This window comes from Yarrowia lipolytica, chromosome 1C (assembly GCF_001761485.1).
Source record: "Yarrowia lipolytica chromosome 1C, complete sequence".
Classification (NCBI taxonomy): Eukaryota; Fungi; Ascomycota; class Dipodascomycetes; order Dipodascales; genus Yarrowia; species Yarrowia lipolytica.
Genome location: NC_090772.1, coordinates 2,707,154 through 2,719,319, shown reverse-complemented (window position 1 = coordinate 2,719,319; position 12,166 = coordinate 2,707,154). Strand labels below are relative to the sequence as shown.

The following is a 12,166-nucleotide window of genomic DNA, read 5'->3' as shown; positions in this document are numbered from 1 at the left end:
GCATTGAGTGAGGAACGTGTCATCCTGAAAATGGTTCAGAAGACATCAACCTATACAAGTGTTGTTGCTGTATGTCCTTGGTCGGACTAGCTGAGGTGACACTGCTAGCAGCCAGCCCCGACAGATGTCCACAAAAGGTAGAACATACAATACAGATGGAGGTATGTCAATCACACTACAAGTAGCAAGAGAGAGCTTTTCTTCCCTGACAAGCCCATAAAAATCGACTTGCTATTAATTTCAACACCACTAGCGGCTTCTTTCAGCACACGGCTAACTGCATATCTTGAGACTCACTAAAAGCAATACTCATAAGATCATCTGTCTCACTAAAAGTATTTACCTGTAAGATCTTAGCCAGAGAGTTTCGCACTAGGACGATTTAGCGTCTTAGCCGTGTCGTCACGACAGAAGTGTTTTGAATGAAGCTCATCTTCACCAAAGAGAAATGTACAAGTACAGTCACCGAGTAAATCAAGGTGAACAGTCTTAGGGTCCTGGTCCAGGAGATACATCTATCCAAAAGTAGGAGTGCAGTCGAAGTGGTCCTCTTGAACATGATGGTCGTATCCTCGCTGTGCAATTCATTCAGAATATCTACAGTCTGTTCATATTGCATTCGTCCAATTCCGCTTCTACTGCTTCGCTTTTATATTTAAAACCCAACCTGTATTCTATTCTATGTTAATGCAATCTAAACGCCCTTGATTACTCAGGGCCAGCGGCGTGCTTCTTCTCCTTCTTCTCTTCGACGGGAGCCTTGACCTCCTCCTCATCAACAGGGACCTGTCGTCGGCACTTTGCAAGCTTGGCCATAACAAATCGCCGCTTGTCCTTGGGAAGACAGCAGATGGCAATGGGGATCTTGAGGTCATCGGGAATGGACTGGTGCTTCTTGGAGCCAAAGTGGAAGGTGGCATCCAGAGAATTGAGCCACTCGTCTCGAGACAGTCGCTCGGGCTTGACAACAATGTCGTCATCCTCCTCGGCGGGCTTGGGGGCTTCCTCGGCGGCAGCAGCCTCATGGTGCTCGGGGGCCTCGTCCTTGGAGTGGTCGAAGGACTCCTCCTCGGAGTGGGCAGAGTGCATGGATTCAACGTCAGACATTGTTCAAGAGGGATGTGTGTGAGTGTGAGTGTTTGTGAGTTTGTGTGAGTGTGTGTCAGAGAACTGATGTCGAATATGGACGGCTGGAGCCGGTATTTATATCGTTGAGCGATATTTCACCGATCGTGTCTCTAGCTCGATGCACCCAACGTCTATACTTTATCGGTGCATGATAGGAACTTTGGAATGAGGGAGCTAAGCTAAATTGGCTCCGAAAAAGTCCCAACGGGGGTAATAAACACCGACGGTGCTGTTTTGGGACGCTAAACGCCGCAGGGAGGAATGTCCGAGATTATTGGCCAATGGGAGAACACCAAAGGAGGGGCTTTTTCGGACATCAAAAATAAACTTTCACGCCACGAGACAGGTCGCGAGAACAACGTACATGTAAAAATGGAGCACCACACAATCACCAGAGGATATATAGGTAAACATGGAGATATAAAAGTTCAATGGTGCCAATTTGGCTGCTCCAAACAAAATCCCGCTTTCAGAATTCCAATAGCGCCGCTCCAGCGTGTTTTAGCACCACCCCCAGCCGTGCGGCTCATCAATTCCCCTCAAATATCTCCATAGAATGAAAAAGTAAATCGCAAAAGTAAATACAGGTACGGGCCTGGCAGGAAGCCTCGTCATAAACGGGAATGCGGAAAAAGGGGCTACTGCACCAGCTGAAATTTCAATCTAGAAAAAGCATACTATACGCGATGAATTGAACTTGTAGAAACACAAAAGTGAAGAGGTTCATGGAGGTGGCAGCACCCATTTACAAGGCCTTTTGTACCAATTCATACAGGTGTGAGTACATTCTGTAGATTCCTCCTCCAGTTCGTCCAGATACTATGCTAATTCATACATAATCAATAGCTATACAAGTACAGTAAGAATGTACCAACCGTGCATTCATACGCTGTCTCATGCACCCACGAACACTGTAGACATATCTTACATCACTCATTGGATATCATTCATTCAGATTATATGATTTGGCTGGCTGCTTCTGTACGCCGGTGCTTAGGTCTATCGGCGCGCTTAGTTACAGTTTTGTCGGCTGCTTAGTTGCTGGGTTCTGGTCGCCGAAAAAGAGAAGTCAACTTGCTGAAAATACCAGCGAGAATGACCTCGTAAAGCCACACAAAGATACCCCGGTGTTCGCTTACGGCCTTTTGGTTAGATGGCACCTCAACGTCGGAACCAGCGTCGGATTCGGCCTCGGCGATCGAGCCATATGACACATTTCTGGCTCGGGGGGTCTGTTCAGGGTTAGCCTTGGAAGCCTCATCAGTGGTCACAGGCTCGGACATTGCGGTGACCATGCGTTCGGATCCTGCAGAAGACGGGGGAACAGGCTGAACAGCGTCGGAATCAACAGAAGGCTCATTCTTGCTAAAAGGCACGGCGGCAACTGCGGCTCCTGCAGACACGGCGGCCGCTGCAATTGCAGGCACAGCTGCAGCAATACCGGGGGTGACCTTGACAGCAGATTCCGAAGAAGACTTGTCGCCAATAGTCTCAACCTCAGGCTCGGGTGCAGTGACCTCAGTTACAGACTCAACCTCAGGCCCAGCCTGGACGAGAGCAGACTTGATCACGGGCTGGGCTACAGAAACAGGCTCAATCACCTCAGCTTCGTCAGCAGTGGCGTCAGCAACCTGAACAGACTCATCAACGGCCACGTCGACAATCTCAGTCTCGTTGATCTTAGGCACAGAGGGCTCCGTAGAAGTCTCAACGAGCGCCTCGGTAGGTACCTCATCCTTTTCGGGGTTAGTGGGAGACTCAGAAACCGGTTCAACGGAGACTGTCTCCTCTGTAACGACCACGGGGACAGTCTCCTTAACCTCCTCGGTCTGCTCAACTTCCTCAGATTCAACCTTGGGCTCCACAAACTTCTCCGCGACCTCAGCGACAGGCTCGGTAGTCTCATGGGACTCACTAGGAGTCTCCTCGCGAGTCTCCTCAACAGCCTTGGGCTCCTCCACTGCCTCAGACTCACCTGCAGCCTCAGACTCCTGGCCGGGAGCTTCAGTCTCGTCAATGATGTTGCTGGCAGTCTCGGTCACAACGGGTGCTTCATCAACGGGCTCGGACTCGAGAATTTCTTCGGTTTCAGGCTTATCCATAGGCGCCGATTCTGAAGCTACCTCCTTCTCAGCGATTTCGATAGCCTCAGCAGTCTCGGTAGGCTCGGGAGTAGGCTCGCCAGAGTTGTGAGGCGAATTATCAGCAGTCTCGCTAGACTGAACAGTCTCAGCTTCCTCCTCAATGAGAGTAACCTTCTCGGAAACCTCAGCAACCTCAGCAACCTCGGAGACCTGCTCGTTGGCTGCGATGGGTGCAGTCGATTCGGATTCGGTCTCAGCGGGAGTGGCCTCAGTCTCAGTCTCGATATCAGCGCTAGCCTCGGCCTCTTTAGTGACAGACTCAATCTCAGCGATAGGCTCCTCAGACTCAACCCCAGGGGCAGCCTCCTCAATAGGGGTCTCGTGAAGAGTAGCCTCCTCGACGACAGGCTCGGATGCCTCCTCAGAGGTGACCTCTTCGACAGGCTCCTCAGAGATGACCTCTTCGACAGGCTCCTCTTCGACAGGCTCCGATGCAACCTCCTCGACAGGTTCAGAGATGTCCTTAGACAGAACCTGCGACTCATCGTCCTCCTCAGAGACTGGCTCCTCAGAGACTGGCTCCGATGCAACCTCCTCGACAGGTTCAGAGATGTCCTTAGACAGAACCTCCGACTCATCGTCCTTAACCTTAATGGCCTCGGCGACCTCAGCAGCATTCTCCTCGATAGGATCAGCCACGACTCCAGTCTCAAGCTCGGGCTCAACTTCAGTCTCATCTGTTTGAGGCTCCTCAGTTCGAGCTGGTTCAGACTCAGCGGTCTCAGTATCAAGAGTGTCAGTGGACTCAGGGTTAGCTACCTCGATCTCGGTAGGTTTAGTGGACTCATCAGTAAGAACCTGGTCGGATTCAGTAAAGTTCTTAGAGTTGTCCTCAGTAGTCTCCTCGACAGACTCCTTGACAGACTCCCCGACAGACTCTTCACTCTTAGTCTCAATCTCAGCAACCTCGGTTTCATTGTCAGTGGGCTTAGATTCCTCAACCTCAGTTTTTGCCTCCTCAACTTCAGGCTCAGCCTTGACCTTCTTAGCAGGCTCAACAGACTCAATGATGGTGTTCTCAACCTCAAACTCTTCCTTGGCCGCAGACTCAACCTCTGCTTGCTTGGCTTCAGCAGACTCAACTTCATCAGTCTTGATCTCAGGCTCTTCATCCACGGCAGTTGCCTCCTTGACCTCCTCCTCATCCTCCCCCTTGGTATCAGCCTCGATCTCAGTAGTAACCTCCTCGGCCTTCGGCTCAACCTTCTCAACAACCTCCTCAATTTTGGCTCCCTTATCCACCACAGGAACAGGGTCATTACCGATACTTCCATTGGCGATTCCACTAGAGATCAATGCATCCAAATCATCAAACTCACCGCTGGCCTTGTTCAGATCCATGACCATGGCGCCTGCCTGATCAACCATGACCCACCGAGGATCATCCAGAGCCATAGAAGCGTTCATGGAAGTGGTCTCGGACGAGGCAGTGGGAGGAGGAGTGAAGGAGGGTTCCGAGGACGAACGGGAATCCGAATTGACCTTTGCGGCAGCAGCCTTGGCCTTCTTCTTGGCCTTCTTCTTCTGGTTCTTCTTGCGCTTGGCAACAGCAGCAGAGGACTCGGCCTCTGTAATGACATGGTTGACAGCACCATCTTCGGTGGTAGCCGTCGCAACGCCGTCCTGAAGCACCCATTCGCCATCTACCACAAACTTGTACAGGTACTTCTTGCCACTTTCGGGGTCGAAATCGTACGTGTACTTGTTTCCATCCTCTTCAGGAGTCATGTTCTGGGGCTGCCAGTCGCAAAAGTCGCCTGCCAACTGCACCGTGGACGGCTTGTCTGGCGTCTGACATTCGTATGTGATGATCATTTTTGGTTTGTCGTGCTCTGGTGATATTATCAGTGTCGTGACTTGCAAATGACACAAACAATTCGGATCTGTATATATATACATATATATATATCCCCCTCCTTTTCCTCTTGCAGATATTTTGCGGACTGCAGGTCACCTCTGTACAGCAATGTGTACAGTGCGTGGATGTGGTGGTGGGATGGCCCAGAGCCGAGTCAAATAGACTGACACCGTTCCGATAACAGCCCATACGTGACCATCCCACCACCATACCCATTCTGCCAACACCATCACCTCCGCCTCATCCCCACCCGCCCTGATTCTCCACACATCTCGTATCCACTTGCAACCGTTTCCCCGGTAACCTTGTGCACAAACCTAAACAGAACGGGAGGTTTGTTCAGGATAGACTTCGGGGGGCGAATGGCTGGAAACTGGAGGAGCTGTACGTCGGGATACAGCTTCCAGATTGGGATTAAACGTGGTATTTATACTCACGACCAACTTACAACCTTCTGTTCGAATTTTCGACCTTTTCAGTCAACCCAAATGTCCACTTCAAGACAGTCGAAAAACACGACACTTGGAAAACCTTAAATCTCACACTGACACAGGCACACTAATTATAATCACCGTACTGTACCGTACAATACAGTGATGGGTAATTTAGTGGGTGTGAAAAGACGAAAAATTATCTGTGCAAAAATTGTCACTTGTTTAAGGGAAATTGCCTCAAGCAATGTTCAACTGGATGTCGATCACCCGTGAAATACGAAGCCAACCAAAACGTACAAGATCGAAACGGCCCAAATCTACTGCCGCCCCATTGGGCATTGCTCCAATGACTGATCGAGTATTTGCGCTTGGTGCATGGTGCGGCGTCTGTGCTGGGTGCTGAGGGCGTTTTGGTGGCGCTACACAGCGCGATTCCGTGGCATTCAAAGCCCTAACCTTGGCTTGAGACGTCTATGCGATCGTTTTCCGTGGTTGAGAGTGGTTGATGTAGATGATGTCGTTCTGGTACAAGTACGTACCATCTTTTACAGTATCTCTTTTGAAAGTGTCAGAAATGTCAATTTTTTTCTACACTGTAATTTTCGATGCTGATGGAAGTGAGACGCATTGTGATAACGTAGGGTACAGGCTATACCCAGACTATACTACACTGGGACAATATCGCGCATCTATTGTCTACTGAATTCGGTCATCTAACATCTAACAACTGTATTATATATATGTATACGTCTAAACCACAGTACACCTTCATACAGGTGCTGTGAAAGGGGATGCCTGACGGGGCTGAGATACTCGCTCAGAAGGACCTCCTTGCTACATCTTATAGCTCAACTCCCACCCAGGCTCCACAGGAGAAATGAGATTCTTCTTCAGCGTCTCGATATCCTCCTTTGTGAATCCACAGTTGTCCATGATCCACTTCTCCGCTCCTCCAAACTTGTTTTCAAGCAGATCCAGTGCCTGCATCATACAATCGTACCGAGAAGACAGCATGTTAGCCATTTTCTCCGCCATGGCAGGATCGCTCCACTCGGCCCGTTCGGTAGAAAGAGCCTCAATCAGTCGAGGAACAGCTTCTCTGAGTCCAAAAGTAGTCAGCTCGTACTCCCGAGAAATTGTGTCGTGATCCAGACCAAGTAGACGCAGAACCAGAGCACAAAAGACACCAGTTCGGTCCTTGCCAGCGGTGCAATGCACAATCATCGGTGTACCGGGGTTCTCAAGCAAAAACCGCAACGGCTTTTCGTAAGAGGGGCCTCCGACAGTCAGAATCTCGTCGTAGGCACGCTTGAAGCCCTCAATGGGATCCAGAAAGTTTCTGTACCGCTCAGCAAGAGCTTCAGGAGACAGATCCTTGCTCTTGAAGACAGGGGTATGGACACGCTCGGTGCCATCTACCTTGCCAAAACCGTTTCTAGTGACTTCAATCTCCGATCGGAAATCAAACACAGCCTTGATTCCAAGCTGGTTGATGGTAGCCACGCCAGCAGAGGTCACGCTTCGCAAGTCAGCACATCGGTATAGAACTCCCTGGATGATTGATGTTTTCGAATCGAGCTGGAACCCTCCATAATCTCTAAAGTTGTCGATACCATCCACATCCTTAAACCGAGTCACAGTTCCGATAGTGGCCATGTCATTGAGAGCTCTGGCGTGGAAAGCCTCGGATTTGAGCCAGTCGATGATGATCTTGGTTACTCGAGGATTGTAATTGACCTTCTTGGGTCGCTTTCCAGGCTCGGCGCCTTTCTCGGCAGGCAACTCGTCACCGTAAAAGTTATGGTCAGCATCTCGAATGATGGAAAGATGGTGTCGGGGCTGAAGGGCGTTCGCAAAGTGTCCAGCATCCTCCACATTGACCACCTGATCGCGCGACCCAAACACGGTCAGTGTGTGTCCTCCTGCGTTCTTAAACGCCTTGCAGTGACCTGGAATGTCTGTGTTTGCAATCGACGTAGGCTCCTCAATGCTCACTAGCATTTTAGTGTACTTGCCCTCAAAGTTCTCCACAGACCGGTACTGCTTGTGTTCCTTCCACGTGTATCCATAGCCCTCTCTGAGCTTGTCCCAAATTTCGTGGGTCTTGTATCGTCCCGAGCAATTGACAAAGGCCGGCAGCACCGTGTTTCCGCCACTACCAATAAACTTATTGGCGTTGATGCCGTTGTGGAACCACTCCATTGCTGCCAAACAGCCTCTGGAGTGTGCCACCAAAGCACAAACGGTGAGACCACGTTTTTGGAGCCACGTCACGGCCGCCTCGATATCCTCAGCGTCCCGTTTGATGGTTCGGATCGGCTTAGTCACCTTGTACTCGGGCCAGTTCACGTCCTTCAGTTTGTGGTGATCATCCTCCGTAGACTCGCCACAACCTCGGAAATCGAGTCGGAAGGTCCACATGCCATTCTCTCCGGGAAGCTCCTGTCCCAACATGCGTTGGTAGCAGTAGTCCTTGTGTCCTCCTTGGCCATGGAGAATCAGAACCACCTTGGGGGGAAAAATGGTCTTGAAATTGGGGTTGTCGACGGCCGAGGGCGGTTCGTTGAGAATTCCAGCGAGCTCCGCACCTTGGGATCCCACAGGGATCATGTGTTTCGTTTCAGACACCATTGTAGACCTGTTGGACGGGGTGTTGTGAGACATGTTAAGTGGGGAAGCCTGTGCTTTATGTAGAAGTGACAAGTAAGGTTCAACGGCCAAAGTGGGGGTTGTAGTAGGGGGTGATGTGGGGGGTGCAGGGCTGTGAGGTTTGTAAAACTCGCTATACAGGTGACTATAACCCTCCTCGCATTGCAACATTTCAATTTGGACCAAAAAATGGACCTAGTTACCATCATTCTCAATCAACCGAGGTATGTATGTCCCGCATAAAGTTCACGGGTGATGATATAATCTGGCTGTTGGCATCTGGACAGGTTCTTGTGGGACCCCCAAGACAGATATTGCACGGATAAAGCCGGTAATTTATCTGGAGCTCTGTATATACCTGATTCCTTCTTCGAAAATCTCTCTAGCGTAGTTATACGTTGAGTTACATGCTACTGTTGCCCGTTTTCTCACCATGGTGACTCAGTGGATTAGGGTTCCGATGACTGAACAGTTTTGAGATTCAAATATCAAGATATGGAAACGTTCTGATTGAACCAAATTGTTACACATGTGTTTGAAGATAGCATTTCTAGGCTTTTTTCCATTTTCATGCCAGTGAAGCTCTTTCCTGAGGTATTATCAAGGATGTGGTTTCGAGTGTTTTCTTTCCTACTTAGTTAGCTAATCTGAAGCCGATAGTTGAAAGTTTAGTCAAAGTCTTTTGCTGGGCAAAATCCGAAAATTATGATGACGCATCCGAAAATCGAAATTGCAAAAGTAATACCAAGTTGTAGCCCTGATACGGGGGAGTCCGATGGTGCCATTCATTCAACATCCCGGCTGGTATTTCCCCCTGATAGCTCGCGCTCAGTGCCATTTAGTCAAACCCAAAACACCAACTTAATTGAAACGCGTCTCGTGATTTTCACCTACAACTATCTCCACTGCACAACACTTGATAAAACACGCTAGAAACATGCCTCGACCCGCCCGAAAACGCAAGGCTGTTGCTACGGACGAAAACAGTCTTGTGGAGCAAAAATTGGCCGAAAATGTCGTCGCCAACACCGAGATTCGAACTCCCCTGTCCACGATCACCAATGTTGAAAACCAGACCACCTCCCGGCGGTCCAGTTCTCGACAACGAAAGACTGTGGTATATACTGAGGTCGCGGAGGATCACGTGAGTGATGAGCAAAGCGACGACAAATCAAACACTTCGTCGTCGACAGACCAGATTGAGAAGGATCTCATGTTACTTCCGGAGGCTAGAAAACGGAACCGGCAAGACGGCGAGTCTGACAGCGAAGAGCCCGAGGAGTCTGAATCTGAGGAAGAGTCCGATCGTGTCACACATCGATCACGTGAATCTGATAAGGAGCGGGCCGAGAAGCTGAAGATGTTCGAGGAAGAACAGGCTGCCAAGTTTGCTGCTATTGACGACTTTGAACTCAACTTTGAAGAGGTAGCTGAAGACAGCTTCGATAAGAGCATGAGTGAACAGAGCGAGGCCAGTGGAGACAGTCAGGACCCCGAGATCGAGCTTGCTGACGTTCTAGGCGGTCGTGACGAGGACTAACGTGAAGGATTGTGTTTAATTTCGACCCAGGAGCTTCAGGAGAAATCAGGGAGGGTCGCTCTTCAGACTACAGGTTTGATTTTGTAATGTAATTTATTGGTTATTTCGTGCTAAGTAAGTTGGGTGAGTATCAGTGTCTAGGAGCGCGCATGTAGCTATGTTGGTCTAGAAAGTCCTAGTCTTATATCATCTCCACTATCCATGGTACGTCTATTGTTGGCATGTCTGCGGTACAGTAGTCCGGTCTGTAGTCACACTTATGATGAGCTTGACAGTCATGCAGCCAGCTTCTCGTACCCATTCACAAGTCTGAATCGAGGTTGGAGCCGTGTCTGTTGTAGTGGTGCTTGCTGTGGATGGCAACTGCCGCACCTGTCTTGGTATCATCTCTACTCTCCATTTTCTCAGACAGTTTGGCAATTCGTTCGTGTTGACATCTTGAGCTCGTTCTTCAGCTCCTTTTGGTCATTGCTTTCGGCGTCACGTGGGTTACGTTGCAGTTGGCTCCTTGCTCGCGTTTCTCGAGGTTGAGTAGGGCTCCATGTCTACTATACTTGAGTGTTCTGGGGAGTTAGTTGCGCCTTCTTCCAAGGTCCTGGGTCGTCATTCGCTCCACTGACCTCAATCTGACTTCCAATCGATGGAGAGCGGGGATCCGAGAGCACTTGAAGCCGAAAACAATGTTTACCGTCAAGTCGTATATCTCACGGACCAGAGTTCGGGATCAGACAGGGTTGGGCGATCCTTGGGTTTTCGGATCGTCTTCATGTTGGTTTATCACATCAACAATATCTTGTGGGAGCATGTCTGAGATGAGATTTCCTCAGAGTCTTCTTTCCAGACTCCAATACCTTGGACGACCCTTGAAGATGCCACGGACTCCAGTAGCTTCAATTGTTGCGGTAGCGGGTCGGACTGGTTGACGAAGTCTCTTACAGTGAACAGATGGGATTGTTCCTGTCTATAGATGACGCAAAACAGATGGAATGCAGCTCGTTGGATGTAAATCTATTTGCAGATCCAATGTGAGACGTTCCACGGGCTTGACCAGCTGAGAGGCCGAGGTGGGTTGCTGAAATAAATAAATGAATTAATAAATATCGAGTTCGGAGGGTGTAATCGCCCTGTTTGGTTCAGCTATCATAGGTTGAGGTGGCACACGACGTGGCTCAAAGAAGACCAAGTAAACTCTCTGTCATTTTCATAGATGGTGGTAGGCTATGCCATGTGAACCAGTTGTGAAATTCCTGTGCTTCCCATTATAGTAGCGAGGCCGTTTCCCAAGATCTATACTAGACTGAAACAGTACCTTTTCTCGTACTTGTAAACAAGTCGCTTGTGAGAGAAGCCCACATGAGGTAGCCAAACTTCCTGCTCACCAAGTGAAAGTGCTAGGTGAAGTATGCGATAGTCATGACGCACAATGAAGCGGGAGACTGTGTCCCCCACTTGATTTTCACGCGACATTCCGCCTTATAGCAGCTGTATGGCCTTCTGTATGCCTTCATGTTCATCGCGTTCTGACCGCACAGGCTCACTCACATGTCCGGTGGAGAACTAGGTAAGTCATGTGGAAATCCACTATCTCCTCCAAATTCCGGTGAGCTGGGAATCTCCACCTGGCTATGTCTCACTCTTGTCCATCTCTCAAAGACCTGTCTCAAGTTGGTCATGCCCTGTTCCTTCTCCGTGGCGAGAATAGGTATCACGTGATCTAGGTCGGCTCCAGGCACATGGATATCAATGGCAGGGCTTTTCTGAAACGCCAGAAGTGAGTAAAGACGCTGGTTGATCAAATGAGCGTCTATTGGTAGCAGAGCATCGTTACATAGTGACGGCAGGTACAAGTGAGTGATTGGAGGATCGCCAAGTTTTGGATTCATTGGCGTGCACTTGCTGAGAAAGACGATTTTGATCGACTGCAAATGTCGGTACTCGGAAGCAGATAAATGGCCACCTTCCTGTGTCCACTGCTTGGCGAGTTGAGCTCGAGGCCCTCCATAGCCGACTGTTGAATAGGGCGGGATCGAAAGCAGGTACGAACGCAATGTCGGAGACATGTATGGTGGTTGCAAGACTTGTGGGCTGTTTTGTGTCACGTGACTTGCTCTTCTCTGCCACTTGCTTGTCTGTGTCTGTGGTACGATAGCTCGCTGAGGGCAAGACTCGCGATGTGTGGAGGGGGAAGGACTGCAGTGCATTAGTGACGCTTTTACTAAAGCTTAGTTGGAGTGAAAAACGACGTGAAACGAGCTGTCAGAAGTCAAACGGGCAATGAAATACATATATATGTATATATATATAAAATACATGAAAAAAAGTGCACGAGTCGTATTAAATGTGAAACTGGGACTCGGACTTGAAACCGTGTGAGTCTGTCAAAACGAGTTCAACTCGTCTATAATCAACACCA

At 49.4% G+C, this 12,166-nt stretch overlaps 5 protein-coding genes across 5 annotated transcripts; 1 reads left to right on the top strand and 4 right to left on the bottom strand.

Moving 5' to 3' along the window:
- Positions 1-708: 708 nt before the first annotated feature.
- Positions 709-1,107, bottom strand: YALI1_C27182g (uncharacterized protein; the record flags this gene model as incomplete). Its single annotated transcript, XM_502028.2, has 1 exon — positions 709-1,107. The coding sequence occupies one exon, from the start codon at positions 1,105-1,107 to the stop codon at positions 709-711; it is 399 nt and encodes a 132-aa protein (XP_502028.2).
- A 1,055-nt stretch (positions 1,108-2,162) lies between these two features.
- YALI1_C27141g (uncharacterized protein) lies at positions 2,163-5,171 on the bottom strand (the record flags this gene model as incomplete). Its single annotated transcript, XM_068282478.1, has 1 exon — positions 2,163-5,171. One exon carries the CDS (start codon positions 5,169-5,171, stop codon positions 2,163-2,165), a length of 3,009 nt encoding a protein of 1,002 aa, XP_068138579.1.
- A 1,227-nt stretch (positions 5,172-6,398) lies between these two features.
- Positions 6,399-8,384, bottom strand: YALI1_C27109g (uncharacterized protein; the record flags this gene model as incomplete). Its single annotated transcript, XM_068282477.1, has 1 exon — positions 6,399-8,384. One exon carries the CDS (start codon positions 8,382-8,384, stop codon positions 6,399-6,401), a length of 1,986 nt encoding a protein of 661 aa, XP_068138578.1.
- A 766-nt stretch (positions 8,385-9,150) lies between these two features.
- Positions 9,151-9,753, top strand: YALI1_C27101g (uncharacterized protein; the record flags this gene model as incomplete). Its single annotated transcript, XM_502025.1, has 1 exon — positions 9,151-9,753. One exon carries the CDS (start codon positions 9,151-9,153, stop codon positions 9,751-9,753), a length of 603 nt encoding a protein of 200 aa, XP_502025.1.
- Positions 9,754-11,291: 1,538 nt separating this feature from the next.
- Positions 11,292-11,954, bottom strand: YALI1_C27073g (uncharacterized protein; the record flags this gene model as incomplete). The annotated part of the gene is made up of 1 exon (XM_068282476.1): positions 11,292-11,954. One exon carries the CDS (start codon positions 11,952-11,954, stop codon positions 11,292-11,294), a length of 663 nt encoding a protein of 220 aa, XP_068138577.1.
- Between the last annotated feature and the right edge of the window lie 212 nt (positions 11,955-12,166).